The sequence below is a fragment of the Meleagris gallopavo genome, chromosome 23, assembly GCF_000146605.3.
Source record: "Meleagris gallopavo isolate NT-WF06-2002-E0010 breed Aviagen turkey brand Nicholas breeding stock chromosome 23, Turkey_5.1, whole genome shotgun sequence".
Classification (NCBI taxonomy): domain Eukaryota; kingdom Metazoa; phylum Chordata; class Aves; order Galliformes; family Phasianidae; genus Meleagris; species Meleagris gallopavo.
Window position 1 is genome coordinate 6,216,457 of NC_015033.2, and position 18,048 is coordinate 6,234,504.

The window sequence follows — 18,048 nt, forward strand, 5'->3', positions numbered from 1 at the left end:
AGGTGGCTCTCCCTCTGTCAATGGTCCCACTCAGATAAAATCTTTACTTGGAATGGGGACCTGGTCAAAGCACTCGCTTTCTCTCCTACTTAGGAAAACCAATCAGCTATAAGAAGTAAATGCAATTTTTTTTCAAGATGCTTCACTTATTCCCTGACATGAGCTCAGACACAAATCATCTTCATCTTTCTCTGACACTAAAATCAACTGTTACCCAGTACTAAAAGGAAGAAGAGCCAAATAAACTTGAAAAGCTTAAAAGAGGAAGTGAGAAAGGGATGAGCAACACACAGAGGTGACACAAAACCATTAAAAGTGAAGAAGTCACTCCAATTCCTTTTGGAGTTTTTCTTTCAAGCACCTTCCTTATTGCAGTCTCTCCAATCCAACAACAGCAGGAGGTAGACAAGGAGATGACAGGGATATTTAACACAACCACTTACTTAACTGGAAGAGTTTGGTGAAGAATTTCAGCACTCTGTTGCAGAACTTTGCTGAGAGGTTTTCATTGGCTGTTGCTATCATGATCTGGACCAATTCTCCACTGTATGAAAGGAGTGAAAATTAAAGTCAGCTTTACAAAATAGCCCAAAACCAGAAAACAGTCAGCTTTCCAATAGGGGAGAAACTTTCCTCCACTTAACACTTTATATCTCGTCACAGAACCATTGTGGTGTTAGCAGTTTCCAACACAATCAGTCTTCATAACTCTAAATTATGCCAATACCCCACCTTCATCCCTGCAATTAGCCATCTGTTGCTCTGGGAGGGACTGAGAGAAACTGGGATTTCACAACTTAAACTGCACTGTCACAGAGCATGTCTCATAAAACTCCTGATACTTTTCATTTCACTAGACCTCCACTGCTACTCACCACAAGGATTTGCTCATGTTTTACTTGGAATAACAAAATCCTAAGCCTTCTCACTCTCCTGCACTGCTTGAAGGCTGTCCTGTCCTTACACAGGTCTGCACTGTTCTGCACAAAGGCATTAACATTCCTGAAGAGCTGACAAACTAAAAGAAATGAAGTGTTTGGCTTACAACTTTCACACAGATTTTACCTTTCTGAAAAGAATTCCTCCATGGCTTTTCGAGCTTGGCTGCTCTCCAGTTGTTTCTCTAAATGCTGTAAGCATTCCTCCAAGATGGACTCATCCAGGCCACTGAAGGTCAAAAAATGCATATTGGTAAGAATATATATAAGAATAATTTCAATAATTCTGAGAGCCAATAAGCAAAATAAGAACCAACATTGCTAACACGATTCTAACAAACCTTCCACTAGCTATAAGAAACTCCCCTTTCCAAGAGACAAGAGAAAAGCAACTGATGAACAATATCACAAAGACCAACATACCCACCAAATGATCAGGAAAAAAGAGTGGCACACACTGTAGGCAAGCTACACAGTAGCTTAGAAATTTAGAATAATCTACATCTTTCCAGCTCCTCATGTTATAAATTCCTCTAACTTGCTGTTCTTTTACACTTTAAGTCTCTTTTAGAGTTACTCCACCATTCTCTACTGTGCTCACCCTCACTCCACAACACATACTGCAAGCAAAATCCAATTATTTTTACATTCTCTAACAGAAGGCTCAATAGATCTCCTTCTGAATACACTCCATCCAGAGAGGATCAGTGTTAAAAAGATGCAATATCATCACGCCTAATGGTTTTATGTTTCAGATGGGCAGAATCAACATCTGTGCACCAAGCTTATTCTCTCTATATACATAGCAAGTAAGGGGTGGGAAGCATAAATCTGGCTAGTTGGCCATGATAAAGGAGGGATTAGCCATCCTTATAAACAGCAGGAATAGAGACAAAGGAATATAAAGCAAGTTAGGTCGGCATCTCCAGCTTTGATTTGGTGCTTGTATTTACATAATTTTCTATTTGATTAAATAAAAACCTATCCAGATACATATGTGATCCATCCAGAGTTAGAAGAGATGATTAAAATCCACGCTGCCTAAACTGCAATGCTGAAAATTCTGGTGAGCTGAATAAAGTCTCTTACATTTTCAGTCAACAAGTATAATAGTCTTCAACAGATAAAAATAAGCTGATTTTTCGCCTCTCTGTCTTGCTGCTCAAGAAACCACACTGATTTTTAAATATACTGTAGTAATTCTTTGTACACAGCTTAATTGGAAGAGAACTAGAAGCCACACAGTCCATTCATTACCTGTTTGGATCAGAGTGATGGGCCAGTATGTTATAGCATCCCGTGATCAACTTCTCATAAACACGTGCCAGGAATTCATCTGATTCTGCAGGACCCAAGATCCTTTCTAGGGAGTTGCTGCTTATCTCTGCCACGCTCTCCGTGCTGGTCTCCAAAAGGAGGGGCAACAGGGAATGAATCACCTGTGGTGGATTCAAATCATCTGACCAGCTTGAAAAGAAAAGAAAAGTAGGTAATTATATGCAGTGTAGACAATTATTTTGTTTGAAGCTATCTTAGTGTTAAATGCCTGGAAAGAACAATTCTTTCATGTAATTCTTTCTTATGCTTTGAAAAGATCACACAAATGAATGAAAATAAAACACAATCAGATTTGATCAATATGGCCTCAGCTAATTGTAGAATCATAGAATGGCCTGAGTTGAAAAGGATCATAATGTTCATCTAGTTTCAACTCCCTGCTATGTGCAGGGTCGTCAACCAGCAGCCCAGGCTGCCCAGAGCCACATCCAGCCTGGCCTTGAATGCCTGCAGGGATGGGGCATCCACAGCCTCCTTGGGCAACCTGTTCCAGAGCATCACCACCCTCTGAGTGAAAAACTTCCCTGTCTTGTGCCTCTTGAACAAAAGGACTAAGCGTTCCTATTAAGGACTCTACCTTTTGGAGATACAACAACAAGACTGAAAAGCTATTCATTCAAAACTGCACACTGAATATAGCATAGCTTAAGGCTCAGTTCAAAGTACAGAGCCAGTTCAGTAAGTGTTCCAACAGAACAGTCTGATCAAGACACTCAGAAGATTAGAAGCAAGAATCCAATATAAAAAACATCACTTACACAACGAGATCCCCAGTAAGTCTGACCAAGGAGAGAAGGGTGTGCTTTAGGGAAGCTGCAAGAGGTAGACTTTGGCTGCAGAGAGTACCAAGGTGGGCAGCCTGAACTGCACTGATGTAGCTTTCTGCAGGGATTGTGTCATTTGCAAAGGCGTTGCGCTAAGGGTTGAGACACACACACGACAATCAAAACAATCTGTGTTTAGCAGAAAGTCAGACTACTTGCCATTCCCACTAATTTACAGAGTTAAGATTATGTTGGCTCAACCCACGAGGCTGGACTCACCCACGAGCCAATGTTTGGAAATTCATTGGTATGAATGTTGTTCCATGAGTCACATAAAGTCTGCACAGCTGATGGTAAGTTCTGAACAAGCACTGGACCTGCAATCAATCCAGAATTGTAAGTCACTGTGTAATACCATGGGTCCTGTTGAAAACCAGAATGCTTCTAAAAACTGTTTAAAACTAAATCATGAATTAACCAGGACACAGTTGCAGCTAAGTTTGACCTGTTATCCTGCTGAAGGCCACTCTCATGCTTTTCTACCAGTCAAAAATACTCCTGAAGTTTGCATCAGCTTCTTTCACTTCATTAGAACAACAGGAGACATGGCAAATATTTCACAGTTTGCCATACACTTCCATGCCATTCTACTGGAGCACCAGCATGGTTATAAAAGCATTTCAATAAGCCAGATAAGTTCACAAGTTAGTTACTTTTTCAAGGCTTGCCCCTCTTTTGCAGCTGCTATAATACTAAAAAGAAAAGACTCCCCTGTCCGCTGCTGACAGGATAATACAGTGGTCTGAACACAGTGGTAGAGGAAAAAGAACACACTAGCCAGTACACAGCTTTGAAGTTGAACGTTGGAAACATTGTAGAAAGCTTCACCTGTGCACAAAAGGAAATCTGAACTATGCAGGATGCTTACCTAGAGCATTGGACTTGCAACGGCTGGATCCAATGGCCAGGACAGCAGCATAACCTCGTAGCTTCTCTTCAGAAGGTCTGTTCTCACTGGAGCCCTCCTCAGAGAGGCTACGTAGCAAGTAAGATCTGCATTCATGAGGGAAAGGATTCACTTCAAGGAAGCAGTTCTGCATTTCATAACTAAATGTGTCAATATGGTGACAGATAAGAAAGCCAACTCGTGAAGTTCTGCCCCATACTTCATGTGATATCACTAAGAGAGTTCGAGGCTTTTATCTTCTCTAAGCTTCTTACCAGCAAAAGCATCTGCTCAAAAGAAAAAGCTGATTTACTTTTGCTTTCTTCTACATAGGGGCTAATGAGAGTTTAGAAGACTTCAGACTCTTAATCTAAGAATTAACACCCCCCACCTCTCTCTGATGGTCTCTGACAGTCTCAATAATGAGAGTGAAATAACCTTAAGCAGCACTGTCCTACAGAGTGGTAAGAAGGGGTTTCATCTTTGGAGGAAAAGCTGATTTTACAAACTTGCAAGAAAATTTTGAAAGATCAAGCTACTTAGACATAATGACCACATTACAGCTTGAATAGCTTTGTCTTCTTTTAGAAAACAATGGTCAGCCTAAAGGATCTAAGTTAGAGTAACTACACTGGACTATTAACAGACCAACCTCTCTTTACAAAAACAACAACAAAAACCCCTCACGTATAGAAGAAAACATTATTTTTATCAGAGATGCCATGGGTTGTACCTGGTAAATGTAGCATAAGTGTCAATAAGCTGCAGTGTAGCAGGTAGGAGGTTCTTGGTCATCTCTGAAGACTTATGTGGATCAGTTTCTGCAGCTAGCTTGGTAAAGTGCTCATCTAGAGAAACCTGGATCTTGGAAATTACAGCATCGAGGGTGTAAATGGACTGTAAGCTGGGAACTTCGTGCAGCTGGAGAATAGTTGTGCAATCGATGCCACAGAATGAAGATATCTTAAAATACAAATGAATGGAACTGTAAGTGCAAATCATTCCACAAGAACAGATGTTCCATGTGCACATTTACATTTGCAACAGTTCACCTGTCGAGCAAAGTATTCTTCTGCTATTTCCACATCATATTTTACTGAGCTGCACTTGTTGGAGGCCAATTCAATGAGAGAAGCAGCATGTTCAGCTTTCATCCCCTGCTTGGTAAGGTGATCCTACAGATGCCAGAAAAAGACCACAGTTTAGAAGTGCTCTATAATTAAGCATTCTGCCAACTACCAGGCTGGAACACTTCAAAAACGCAGACAAATTCCCACTTCTCACCATGCCCACACAACAAATCCCACTTGCACTAAGCATAGAAGAACAAGAAACTGACATTCTTACTAATAAACAACATTACAAAACTGCCCAGTGAAGATGAGACTGTAACCTTGATCCATGTGACATAAGAAGGGATTCGCAGGCGAGAAGACCAGCGCAACGTGTGTAAAATATCACATTCACTCATCTCTGGTGTGTTTGTAGCCAACTGATTCATGTAGTTTTTGGATGGAGGCAATATCCCCAGTATCCGCCACAGAATCAAGAAGTAGTACTGAAGTGCACAGGCTTCCTAAACAAAAGCATGGTTGGATAAATTAGTAAAGGAAGATCACAGTTTTAAGCATTATAGCTGCTCAAATTACCTCATCAAGGCTCTAGACTCATAGACTAGAGGCATAGACTCATGTAGATGTGCTAAACTGGGCAAAATGTGGTGGATTGAATTTCTGTCATATTATGCAATGAGGCATAGAAGGAAGAGGAGCAAGAAAAAAAAAGAAGAAAAAAAAGAAGGACTACACAAGGATTACACAAGATTTTTCTGTTTCATCATATTCCAGGCAGACCTACTGGCATTACCAGGGAAGTACAGTAAGTCTAAAACATGCTATGGATTAAAAATCCTTGAGTGATAAACCACCAAAGATATTACCATTAGCCATAGGATTTTTAAGTTGTCCATCACTCCAACCACCGTCCAGAACACTTTGAATACTTAGTTGAAAACAATAAGATTGAAAATCTGTTACTCCTCAGCACAGACAACACTACAGCAATACATACAGTCTTACCAGTGCAGTGACATTTTTGTTCTCTTTCCTCCTGAGTGTATCAAACTGTGACCCTGCTGCAAGAAGTGAAGTCAGTGCTGTGTAAAGCTCATCATACTTCATAGTCCTAGAGAAAAGGACCTCACAAACCTGCAGAAGATTACAAGTCATGATCACTGTTTTGCATCTGCATTTATTTATACTTTCTGTTATGTATTCGTAACACCCACATACCAAAACTATGCAAAAATGTGACTTCAGGAAGTTAATTCTGTCAGGAATTCTGAAAGAATTTGATCAAACTGCTGGGAAAGTAACCCTGCTTATCATATCTTTGCCTCACGTGTTTCAGCAGCACTGAGAAGTAATTGTGGATATGATAGGACTCTGCTTTGCAGCATAAATAACTGAATCATATGCATTATGACAAGCTGTCCAACACAGCTTCATAGCAGTACATCTGAATTTGCAAATGGACTTCCTTGACATACAACTCAGTGCAAAAAAAGAATCCCACATTATCTTACTCAGTCACTACTCTTCACTCCATTTGGATAAAATTCCTGCTCTAGTCATTGCATCAGGTCCTTCCTTCTCATCAGTTTGCCCTGGCACTTGTCATGCCAACACTGCCCTTTGAAGGCTTACAGAAAGGTCTCTACATATAAATCCCAGTACCGTGCTATCTAGACGGTTCAGGTCATCTTCAGAAGCTTCTAGAGATAGGATGCAGTAAAACCTGGGCTGTGGAACTGCATCTGGAAGGTGATAAAGAGCAATCATTTTGTTTACTAAAATCGTTCAAGCATAACTACATGCATTTTCATCTGCTTCAAGTACGCCTGTCAAAGGCAGGAAAACGTACCCAGGCCATATAGGAATGGCTCTCACTTATTTGCAAAAGCAAATCCTGGAACAAAAAACCCCTCACGTGTTCTTTCTTACCTGATGAGCAGTGTTTGGTCCAGTTTTCTTCCACCTCCTTAAAACCATGATAGAGTGGGACAGAGGTTCGTCTGCTACTGTCCTGGGATCCACTCACCCAGCCAATGGGTGGAGTCAGCAAATTATACTGCACCTAAGCAGAAAAGCATCAAGTCATTAAGCAGGGGAATCACAATAATAAACAAAGAGCCATAAGATACAAACAATCCCATTCCTACAACACAGTTTTCTCAGCTTCTGAGGGAAGCCCTGGATCCTACCTAACGAGCTTCCAACTATTGAAAAAGCCACACACAGAATACCAGCATCTCATTAATGAGAACAGTGCCATAACTCAACAGGGACAAGCTAAAGCAAGAACAGTGCATACAAAGTATTTGAAATGGTGTCTGAATACCCAAAATAGTCATGAAAGATGAAGGCAGGGCTTTCACCCTGTCCTTAGCAGGATTTATTAGGACAGCAGTTACATCACAAATGTATGCTCTAAATGAACCTGCCATTAGGAATCAACAACTCTTATCAGTTAATCTCTTATTATAATCCGAAAGATTGGTGACAAAACCAAAGAGATCAGAACACACCAAACGATTGCCTGTCACAGATCTCTGCTGAGCAATGAACTACGTTTCAGAACAGAATCACAAAGTTTTACCTGTTCAAATAAGTACACAGGGGCCTTGGAATACTGATGGAGCAGATAGTCAAACACCAAGAGCAGGCGTGCCACAATAAGTGGTACAGAACTTTGCTGGGTGTCCATGTTCACTGTCAGCTCCACAATTGTCTGGATACAGAGCATCATGATAGACCTGCGGCCCCTCTCAGAAAAATTGTGAAAAATAAGCAGCAGCAGCTGGAGATGTTCAACGTTCAGATCTTCTGCATCGCTGGGAAGGGTCCCCTGCAAGGCATTCTGCTTCAGCGTGCCCACAAACCTGACAACAGGAGAGAAAGTTCATGCATTCCTTTTCTTCTTGCTTAGATACACCTTGAAGACCTCTTTAACCAGAGCTTAGAGAAATATTTTTATTATTTTTCTGCTTATTCTTCTAATCAATACTGGCGATTTCACAAAGATGATGACTGACTTTCAAGCTAAAGTAAAATTATCTCACCTTTCCCAAACTTTAAGGCATTCTGGGACATCAGGGTCTCCCTGGGCAGTGGCTTTATGCTGCCAAATAAGGAGAAGTCTTGAGAGCACCGACAAACTTTGAGGATGGATGTAGAGAGGCCACGGACCTTCTGAGAAAGGGGCAACTCCCAGTTGCTGAAGAAGTGTGTTCTGGAATAAAGCAGAAATTTGGTGAAAAGAAGGAAGTCCTGCCTGCTTTCTTTAATTAAAAGCAAGATTTAAATAAAAAATATTGTTCCCAGAGATTGTAAAGTGCTAATACAGCAATATTTCTCTAATCTTAAACATATCACATAGCTACTGAGGATGTTTACGTTGTCATTTTGCCACCTAAAACATTACAAATTTTGAACTTCAGCAGCAATGCAGGACAAAATGGCATTAATGATCTCTACTCATTCACCACAAAATCACAATGGGACAGATTAGGCTTTGGCAGAATCACACAGATCAGCCTGCAGTTTGTGCTTCAGCAAAAAGGTTGTTTAGCTGCTTCTGGGGGAAAACAAAAGTGTAAAAAAAGGTTTTTTAAACACAGACAACTAAAAGTATAGGCTCTGAATACACTGGTTGGTAAGCAAGCCCTACTTACAAGTGTTAAGTCAGGTCAGCCCATGACCCAGCAAAGAAAACTAGAGCCTACAAAGTTAGCAAAGGGATTAACTTGATTCTCCTGAGAGAATTCCAAGGCCTTTTGGCATCAATCCTGACAGCAAAGTAAATCTGCAGGAATGCCTCTTGCTAACGCATGGATAGAGGCAAGTCTCCAAAACAAAACACACAGACTCATTTCTCCTTTAGCCTTTATCACTTTCAAAATTCAGTGGATTAACCTGAACTCTGGATGTTAAGCTTACACACTGCAAAGTGTCATTCAACTTGGATCCAGAACATTCCATGCTCTGTTTGGAAAATACCATTCTCTAGGGCCAAGTGGAATCACAACACGCTACTTCAGGTGCAGAGTCCACACAGAGGCACTGACAGACACCAACATTTGTTCATTTCATGTATATATTCATCATGGCTTTACCTGCAAGGCAGGGGACTGAAGATCTGAGGTCACTAAGGAGTGGTTGAAGTGGTACAGTGCAGCAGCAAACTCCTCATCTGAAGTGCCTGTAATACAGAGACCGAGCCATTCACTACAGTTGCTCTTCCATACTTATGATTTCTGTATGGAACTATGAAAATAGACACCTGCAAATCCTACTATCTGTGCTTTCTAACAGAGAAGTACTGCTCACTCACCCTTGAGCCCATCCTTATCCACTTCTTTGATGATGCTAGCAAGTGTTGCCATGTGCTGCTCTGAAAGAGAGACGCTCAGGTAGTTGCGAATGAAGTTATTCCTGGAGTTCAGCATAGAAGAAGTGATAAAGTTCAAAATGTTTGAAGCTAGGCTCAAAAACTGAAAAGAAAAAAGAGAAACGTGCTATAGAAGCAACAAAACCTGAGGGAGTATAAGAAAACATTAAAAAAGCCAGAACTGTCAGCAAAACAGATCAAGTTCCCCAATAACATCCCTGGCAGCAGAGAGATTTACTTTACTCATTGCAATGCAGCTCACTGCACTCCTTATCATTTTAGTAATTCTCCAAAAAAAGTTTCAAGTCTCCAAAGCTCTTGGCAGCAGCATTTATTTTTGTCTTTCCCCAGCACTAACGGCATTCTATCAGCAACTTAACTTACTTACAGCTCTGCCCTCATTTTCCCTCTTCCTTTGTAACCCAAACTGATACTTCCAGTCTGATTGCTACCAACACGGTAGCAATATTCCACTTGATGGAAGAGTAAACCAAATACATTTCTTTAAAGCCAATCCTCCATCAGCAGTATATTTAATAGCTGACATTTATCATGTTACCTGTCAACACAGCTAGCTACAGCACACATCATTTCATTAACCCTGGAGACCTTTCCGTACCAATTCTGGATCTTTGCGGCTGGCCAGGATGTTCCCATTCTCTCCAGCAGTCTGTTTGTTTGGGCTTTTGACTCTAGGAGAGCTCTCCAAAGGTGGTGGTGGAGGGGGAGGTGGTGGGGCCACTTTCTCTTTGCTTGGAGATATCGTCTCTTCAAACCACTGCCCAAGGATTGGTTCACTGTCATCATCTGACATAGGAGGCAAAAAAACCCAAAAGCACAGGATTGTGAAGGACCACCTCATGCAAGGGACTTGGTACAGTAAAGGCCTGAAAAACTTCAGTGAGCAGACCTAAGGCATCTGCAATCTTCATTTCTCCCTTCCAGTCACAACACTCAGCAGTTTTACAGCAGGAATTTACAAGAAGAAATTATTTCCACTCTCCTCTCAAGCAAATACTGCCACATACCAGCCTCTCTGGCTTCAGTTTACATAAAAGAGTATAGTCAGCATTGCTTCTGCCAAACAGATCTCACAAACTGCTTCATATTTTCAGCATTACATGTTATTTTAGCCTAAGAAGGCAAAATCACAGTAGCCAGGTTTCCACAAAGTCTGAAAAACAGCACAAAATCCTGACTTAATTTCTTTGTTGAAAACTCTATTACCTTGGCTGCTGTCCTCCTCAGTGCTGCTAAAATCATCCTCATAGTAAGTATTTGAATCAGTGGAGGCACTTGCATCACTGCTCATGGAGCCCTTTCTCTGACGTTGCAAGACACACGCCTTACAAGAACAGCAGAACAAATTCAATTTTAGGATTATGAAAGACAAGAATTTGAAAACAAATTATCCTCCCAAAGCATTTTAATTTGCTTCCAGTAAATTCTAGTCAAGCGATTTATTAACAGTTTTCTCAAGATTCCTCTCCCTTAAAGTTGTATCAGAATTTATGCAGGATGGCTGAAAATAAATTATGCATGCCAAGAATTTAAGCAACACTTCAAGTAACAGCTTTAACATGAAAGCATCTGTTCTGAACACAGCCTTTTCATCTTCTCGTTAAATTCACAAATGCCACTGTGCTTACAGAGCTATTTTGTTAGAACAAGTTTGGCAAATTTACGGTCTCCAAACGAGGAGGGAGAGTGCCTTTGGTTGACACTGACAGAATTCTTCTTTGCATATTCACAGTTTGTAAAGAGAGAATTTTCCATGCAGATGACACTCAGTGGGAGTCGCTCAGATGTCTCCCTAGCTGCACGTCAGTTCCTACCTTTCTGTACGACGTAGACAGCAAAGTCAGCAGCAAATTAGTGAGTGGTACAGAATCTATCAGCCTCTGGATTCTCTGGATCGATGTGCTTTGAGCCATGATATCCAGCACTGCTGGTTGGCCATCACTCTCCCAGCCCTGGAGGACAGCATTGAAGAGAGAATTTAAAGCGTGTTTCAGTGGAGAAGGGCAAGTGTTTCACAAGAACTACCTACACACCTTGTGCAATGCCTCCACTTGCAGATCTTGAAAGAGGGATGACAGCAATTTGATGGCGTGATTTGCAAGCACCACTGACAGAACACCAAACCCTTGATGTCTACAGAAAAATAAAAGATAAAATGTAATCGCAGGGGGAAAAAAAAGCAGACTGAGTGAGGTGACTGAGGAGCTGCTTTGTTAAATTGAAAAAAAAGGTGACTCATTTTCTTTTCAAGAATCAAGACTTGAATTTCACATGGCGAGACCAACAAGACTCCATAGTAATTGTCTGCTCTGCACAGTTACAAGGACAATGATTACCTCAGTGGGGTCTTTACATACCCTTTTCCAGGTCCCAGTTTGGGAGACCCAACGCCCTCCTTCGTCCGAGCAATGATGTCTCTGACACGAAGAGCAGCCAATGGATCTTTCTCTTTCCCCTTATCAGCCAATGCTGTGGGGCTGAGGTTCAAGATGAGGAAGAGACTGTTTAGCAAACACCAGGCCCCAAGCAGCTGGAAGTTCTGATAATGCTATCATCCAAAAAGTTAAGGGGAAAAAAAAAAATAGAAAAAAAAGAAACAGCGTGAATCCAAATGCCAAAACACAACAGCATTGTAAGAGCTTCCTGAAGGGCACAGATCCTACCTCACCCCCTGCTCGGCGTGAATTGCTGATGGCTTGTCCAATCATTTCATAGATTTCAAGCTGCAAAGAGATACAGAACCACAGCAGTGTTTAAGCACTGGACTGGGCAATAACTAAACCAGCCCACACACTTTTAAAACTCCTGATATGATTGCTGTTTCCTACCCACAATTAGCCAACCCAATTACTTTATCAGCCAGACTAATACCTGGAAATAATATACATGTACTGCATTCCAAACACAATACAAATTCATACAAATTCAAATACAAATACATTTCACTTGCCAAGAATGAAAAAAAACCAAATGCACTCTTTCTCATCTACTTACACATTTCTGTACAATAGTAGCAGCATCATTTTCATAATCTTCTTCTTTGGAACTTGTAGATCCAGTCCGTACCTGCTGAGTGGTACCCACGTGTAGGATGGCCATACAAGTTGCCACACTCACACCTGGATGAAAATAAGTGAAGGGAACAGTCTTCTTATAAGCCAATCTTCCCATTTAGCACATAGAAACAAGCAGTATCAGACACGCACACAAGTTATGCTTTGAACATTAAGAGAGGGAAGAAATTGCAGGTTATTAAGAAGGTGCCGAGTCACCAAGTTGCACTTGCAGAACATACCAGAACCTCAGTACCACCAGAACAAAGCTCACACTGCCCCAGGCCCCACATTATGCAGTATGGGGTAAAGCTGTTGCATCCATAATGAAGATTACTTGTGGGGTGAGCCATGAACGTGTGGGTAACAAAGGAGAGAAGAAGCAAGAATGACTAAAAACAGAGAAAATCAGTCACCTGCATAGAGACAGCTGAGAGCAAGAACAGTCACATCTTGGAGCCGTGTGGGTGTCAGGGGCTCCAACACAGGCAGAGACAGAGTATCCAGTGCCATGGTCACATCTATCACCAGCGAGTGAAATCTACAGTAACAACACAGGTTAAGGATCAGCAATGCGATCTATACAGTGCTCATGGGAGCAGCACGATATTTTCTCTCATACAGTGCATCCAGCATACACCAAAGAAGAGTGATGACACAGCCTTACCCATTTCGTACAGCAGTGGCATCTGCCACCGTGGCTGGCATAATAAAAAATGAGTTGGCTGACACGGCATCTTGAAACCGATTGATGTATCTCAAGAAGTATGGGAGGTTCAGGCACACTCGCAGCAATTTTTCAGAACCACCTACCAAACAAAAACAGTGTTTCACTGTTACTGTGCCACGGGAGGGCTTCTAAGCAGAACAGATCTAACAGCCATCAGAAGAAATGCTTGCTCTTGCACTCTTTATCCCCGCAATGCTACAAAGCTGATCCTCACCCAGTTCTTGCAAGCTGGCTACATTCTGTGCAATGAATATGCTTTTTGTTTTTGCTGCAGAGGTTTGATCTGCGGAAGCTTGATCCTCGTTTTCTCCTTCAACCTAAAATCAAGCACATACTAAATATATCATGGAAACATAAAAAATATAGGGCACTGCAATGACTCTACAAAGCAGCAAGGTGCATCAGCAACAGAACTCAGAGAAGTCCTTGAGTGCGCTGATATTCATGTTAGAAATCAGGCTGCTTTTATTCTGGGGCTGTTTACCTGCGTCTCTGGCATGATAGATGGTGATGCTGAGACTCTGGGGTTAAAGACTGATGTCAGCTGATTCAGGAAGTTCATCTGTACTTCTTTCTGCCTTAGCTCTGGGCTCACTGGGGAGGCCAACTCCTTCTGGTCCTCTACTGCAAGGTGAACAGCAAAACATCATTTCACACATCAAAGCACATAACATTTGATATAGCTCGCTCCACTGCCACAGCAGTATAATCACCCACCATCAGAGAGGGTTTTGATGGTCTGAGGCAGCTTGGCTGATTTCATCATTGCTGTGAAAGTGATGATTTCTGTTCGATCCAGGCGGCTGCAGCCTGTGCACAGCCCCTTTATCAGCAGAATGAGATGTTTCTACAAAGAAAAAGGCATCACATACATCATAAACTCTCTCGATTCCAATTATTTTGTGGCATCCCTTACCCCTCAGCTGCTGCATTACGAGTAATGCAACCGCAGCATCTGAGACCCAATCTGATCTCATAGCAAAGATCGTGATGGTACTCTTGCTTTGTACAACATCGGAGCAAATATTTATAGAATTAGAGGCCAGAGTCCGTTTTTTTGCTCTCAGGGCCACGTGGTCAAAATCTGTGCTTACCTGTGAGACAGCGCACGCTTCGTCTGGGTTCTCCAGACGCAGAAGGGAGAACTCAATCAGGACTTTACATGCTGCTGCCACCGACTGCAATTGGTTTCTGGGTACTGAAAAAGCAGATGGTTCCATCAATTAGGGCAAGTCTTTAAGTAAATTGGTATAGCATGTTCTTAATGCTTTCAATAAAGTAAAATGCTAGGCAGAATGCACGCATGCACTGTCTAACAGAGAAATGCAGCGTCAACTTGGTCTCATTAAAATGTAACCTAAGAAATGTCAGGAAAGCAAGGATAAAACCTTCTAACACAGGTGTATACGATGGCTTTCCTTGCAACATTTATGAGTTAGTACTGTCAGAGCTTAGAGAAAAAGCACACAAAACAAGTTTACCCAAACTACCTTTCTGCTGAAAAAAGAGATATATACATGCAACCAAAAAGCTGCCACCACCCATCAGTAGGTGCCCAAATGCCAAAACTAGACAAGTTTCCCTTTCCATCTGCCAGCAGGACATGAACTGCTCTGTGTTCTATGTTAATATCTGTTTCAGAAATGGGGCCTGAGACAAATCCCAAAAGAACAGGTTGGGCCTACTTTTACTATCCTTCAGTTGTTGTACAAGGGTAAAATTGAAGGATGGAGAACACTTACTGAGACCACACACAGTAGTGATGTAATGTGTTGAAAGTGCAACAAAGGAGGAGTAAAAAGGCTCGTATTGTTTGTCGTGGTGCAAGATTTCTGATTCACTGCAATAGGAGAAGAAGGGATACGTCAATTTGATACGGCACAATAGCGGCTGCCATACAACACTCAGAACATGATATATCCATTAACACGTGTAAGACAAGATCATTAAGATCACACACTCTTTCCAAATCAAAGTGTTGAGGACAGGATCTTGTCCTGCGTCCCATTTGTGTATCCTCGGGCTTGACTCCTGCAGCAGAAGACAGATCAGGGCATCAGGACTACTGCCTGCAGTAGAAGTTTAAGAAAATAGCCCCCAGTACGGCCAGTACTTTTCCTTTACATCACCAGAAGTCAGCCTCTCTAACAATCACCCTCCTGTCAGCTTTCATTAATCTTTAAGTTCCTCTAAAGTCAGCTGCCCGTAAAGTTGGGGCTGTTTGTTCTGCTGATGCCAGGGCTGCAGCACAGGCAGAGCCAACAGCAGTTTATGCAATTCTGCAAAACAGAAGGATCAAAACAGCCCATTGCATAACAACAACAAATACTCAATGCGGCATGTGCACAAGCAGAGGAGCAAAGAGTTTTGGCAGGTAGCACAGAGTCCAGAAGAATGCATCTGCTGTCATCAGCCTCGTGGGCAGGGGGTGGTGATTTCAGAGCTTTACAGCAGTTTGCCATTTTTCCCTGCACACAAATCAACACCAAGTGAAAATTCAGTGTCAACTCAAAGCTAAAGTAAAAACTGTAAAGCAAAAGATGTGTCAGTACAGTCAAATGTCTGAGGTTTCCCTGTGAGGCCTGCTGATCACAGAGAGCGTCCATGCTTTGCAGAGATGACACACTGAAGGCAGCTGTGGGAAGGCTTCGCCCCACGTCCCATCTGCACCAACCTGAAGGTGGCCACAGCAAGAAGCAGAGCTCTGCCTGCAGGGCTAGGCCAGCCCATGAGTCCTCCAATAAAACAAAGTGGTGTGGATGTCCGCTTATTAAATACTTAAATTAATTGCCTTCCCATTTGCAGATGACAGAAACGCTCAGGCAATGAGCAAGTTGGATGAAAAGATGGCACGACAACTTCACTCAGCTTCTGAAAACAGCAGCTCCTCCACCTCTGGGAAAAAGGAGGAGCTGCTAGGAGGCAGAGGCTCCACTCCCAACCAAAGGGACAATTCCTCAAGCTTGGCAACAACCAGCACTACCAGACACTGGATGCGCCAACGCATTCGTGCTGCTGTCAGACACTCATTTTGCTCACCTTCTGCTTTACAGCCAGCTCTAAATTAGTGGCTGTAGGTGCACACAATGTATTTTAAGAGAACAAATTAGAACAGTTTGGGAGTAACGGAGCACAGAAGAAATTGGCAGCTCCAAATGAGCTCGCTGTCAAGCTGAGCAACACACACAATACCTGCAGGGATAAGAACAGAAAAGTGCAGATACTTGAACCAGACAGGGATTTTCACCCCAATTGGACAATAAGAGGTTTGAGATTTATTTAAACGAGCTGTGGTCTTGTTAGGGCAGTGAAAAGTGGAAGGCACCTGTCTGCTAATCATCAAGTCCTTGCAAATAACAAGAAAAAAGGTAACAGCTTAACCTGTAATGTTCAAGTGTTATACTGTATATGTATATACATATGTATATACAACGAAACTTGTTCAGGCTATTGTGCTGTGATTTACTGCTTTAATAACATTTGCTTACCAGGGAAAATCATTACTCGTGCTAACTAAGAAGCCAGCCATCAATATAACACTTCAGCAATGAATACCACCTCATTCTCACTTCTGCTTCCAAATCTCAACCAGCCAGAAATAGACCCTTTATGTAAGGCAGCAGCACAAAACAGCCTCCACCATGGAAAGGTACAACAGCAGGTGCAGTTCTTTTACTGTTGAAAACCTTTCCTGAAAAATCAGCCTCATCTGACTGTCACAGACTTCGTAAACTGCGTTCCTCTGCAGCTGGGTCTTTCTATGTTAGTATTTCTATGATTTTTGTCAATAAATGAGACCAACATCTATTCATTCCTGAGTATGCTTTCTAATAAGAGGACATCAGGGAGTTGATGATTCTTAAACTTAGGAATAGAAGAGCTATCAAGAAAAGGAGAATCTTAATTCACTTTGAAAAGAACAATGTTGGTGATTTCGCTGTTGTAGCACCAGAATATCCAACACGTTGTGGACCAACCAGCCAACCCCCTCACTACTAACCTGCTAAAAAAAAATTGACAAAGAGATCATCTTTTAATGAGAAGTCCAAAGATAGGCTGTTTCTTAGAACAGCAGAGCATGGTTCTGCACAGCAATGAGCTATTTTTTCTCCTGCACTAGGCGTGACACAAAATCTTCTGCCCTGCAGGACTCCACAGTTCTACAGGGTTTGCTCAATGTCAGGGGAGGAAGCACACCTCTCTCAGCAACATTTCAAGGAATCACTCAGGTTGGAAAAGTCCTCCAAGGTCACCACGTCCGACCCCAACCCACTCCGTGTAACCACTGCCCACATCTCTGAGCTCCACATCTCCACACCGAACACCTCCATGGCCGGTGACCCCTGTGCCAGCACATCACTGCTTTTCTGGTGCAGCAACCCGAGGCCGTTCCCTCCCATCCTATCGCCGGAGAAGCGCAGAGGCCGACCCTACCTCAGCACAGCCTCCTTCCAGGAGCCGTAAAGCGATGAGTTCTCAGAGCCTCCCCTTCCCCAGCCCGACCCATCCCCTTCCCTCAGCTCCCCGTAGCGCAGACGTCTCACAGCTCCATTCTATGGACACGCTCCAGAGCCCCAACGCCTTTCTTACACTGAGGGACACAACGCCACACACAGCACCGAGGCGCGGCCTCACACAGCCGAGCGAAAACACCTCAGGGCCGCACGCAGCCTGAAGGGAAGCAAGGCCCGGCGCCCACCCCGCGGCTGCCGCCCTCACCTCTCGATAACGGAGGCGAGAAGCTGAGGGAGCTCTTTCATCTCGAAGGCCGAGTAGGAGGCGGAGAGCAGCGGCCGCACCGCCACCTCCC

The 18,048-nt window shown here is 42.6% G+C and overlaps 1 protein-coding gene across 1 annotated transcript in view; it reads right to left on the minus strand.

The window, feature by feature from the left end:
- The window catches only part of UBR4 (ubiquitin protein ligase E3 component n-recognin 4), a 67,443-nt gene extending 49,401 nt beyond the window's left edge, over positions 1-18,042 (minus strand). The window contains exons 1-31 of the mRNA XM_019622358.1: positions 17,958-18,042; positions 14,981-15,078; positions 14,333-14,436; positions 13,956-14,085; positions 13,723-13,862; positions 13,453-13,555; positions 13,176-13,317; positions 12,925-13,049; positions 12,450-12,574; positions 12,119-12,178; positions 11,813-12,003; positions 11,489-11,588; positions 11,270-11,407; positions 10,662-10,779; positions 10,054-10,241; positions 9,378-9,537; positions 9,160-9,245; positions 8,107-8,276; positions 7,644-7,926; positions 6,989-7,121; positions 6,722-6,801; positions 6,065-6,193; positions 5,380-5,562; positions 5,039-5,161; positions 4,720-4,949; positions 3,969-4,093; positions 3,320-3,417; positions 3,035-3,192; positions 2,196-2,405; positions 1,066-1,167; positions 444-544 (exon numbers count right to left, since the gene is read on the minus strand). Of these exons, the coding sequence (XP_019477903.1) occupies positions 444-544; positions 1,066-1,167; positions 2,196-2,405; positions 3,035-3,192; positions 3,320-3,417; positions 3,969-4,093; positions 4,720-4,949; positions 5,039-5,161; positions 5,380-5,562; positions 6,065-6,193; positions 6,722-6,801; positions 6,989-7,121; positions 7,644-7,926; positions 8,107-8,276; positions 9,160-9,245; positions 9,378-9,537; positions 10,054-10,241; positions 10,662-10,779; positions 11,270-11,407; positions 11,489-11,588; positions 11,813-12,003; positions 12,119-12,178; positions 12,450-12,574; positions 12,925-13,049; positions 13,176-13,317; positions 13,453-13,555; positions 13,723-13,862; positions 13,956-14,085; positions 14,333-14,436; positions 14,981-15,078; positions 17,958-17,998 (4,174 nt within the window). The 5' untranslated portion in view covers positions 17,999-18,042. The remainder of the gene's footprint in view (positions 1-443; positions 545-1,065; positions 1,168-2,195; positions 2,406-3,034; positions 3,193-3,319; positions 3,418-3,968; positions 4,094-4,719; positions 4,950-5,038; positions 5,162-5,379; positions 5,563-6,064; positions 6,194-6,721; positions 6,802-6,988; positions 7,122-7,643; positions 7,927-8,106; positions 8,277-9,159; positions 9,246-9,377; positions 9,538-10,053; positions 10,242-10,661; positions 10,780-11,269; positions 11,408-11,488; positions 11,589-11,812; positions 12,004-12,118; positions 12,179-12,449; positions 12,575-12,924; positions 13,050-13,175; positions 13,318-13,452; positions 13,556-13,722; positions 13,863-13,955; positions 14,086-14,332; positions 14,437-14,980; positions 15,079-17,957) is intronic.
- Between the last annotated feature and the right edge of the window lie 6 nt (positions 18,043-18,048).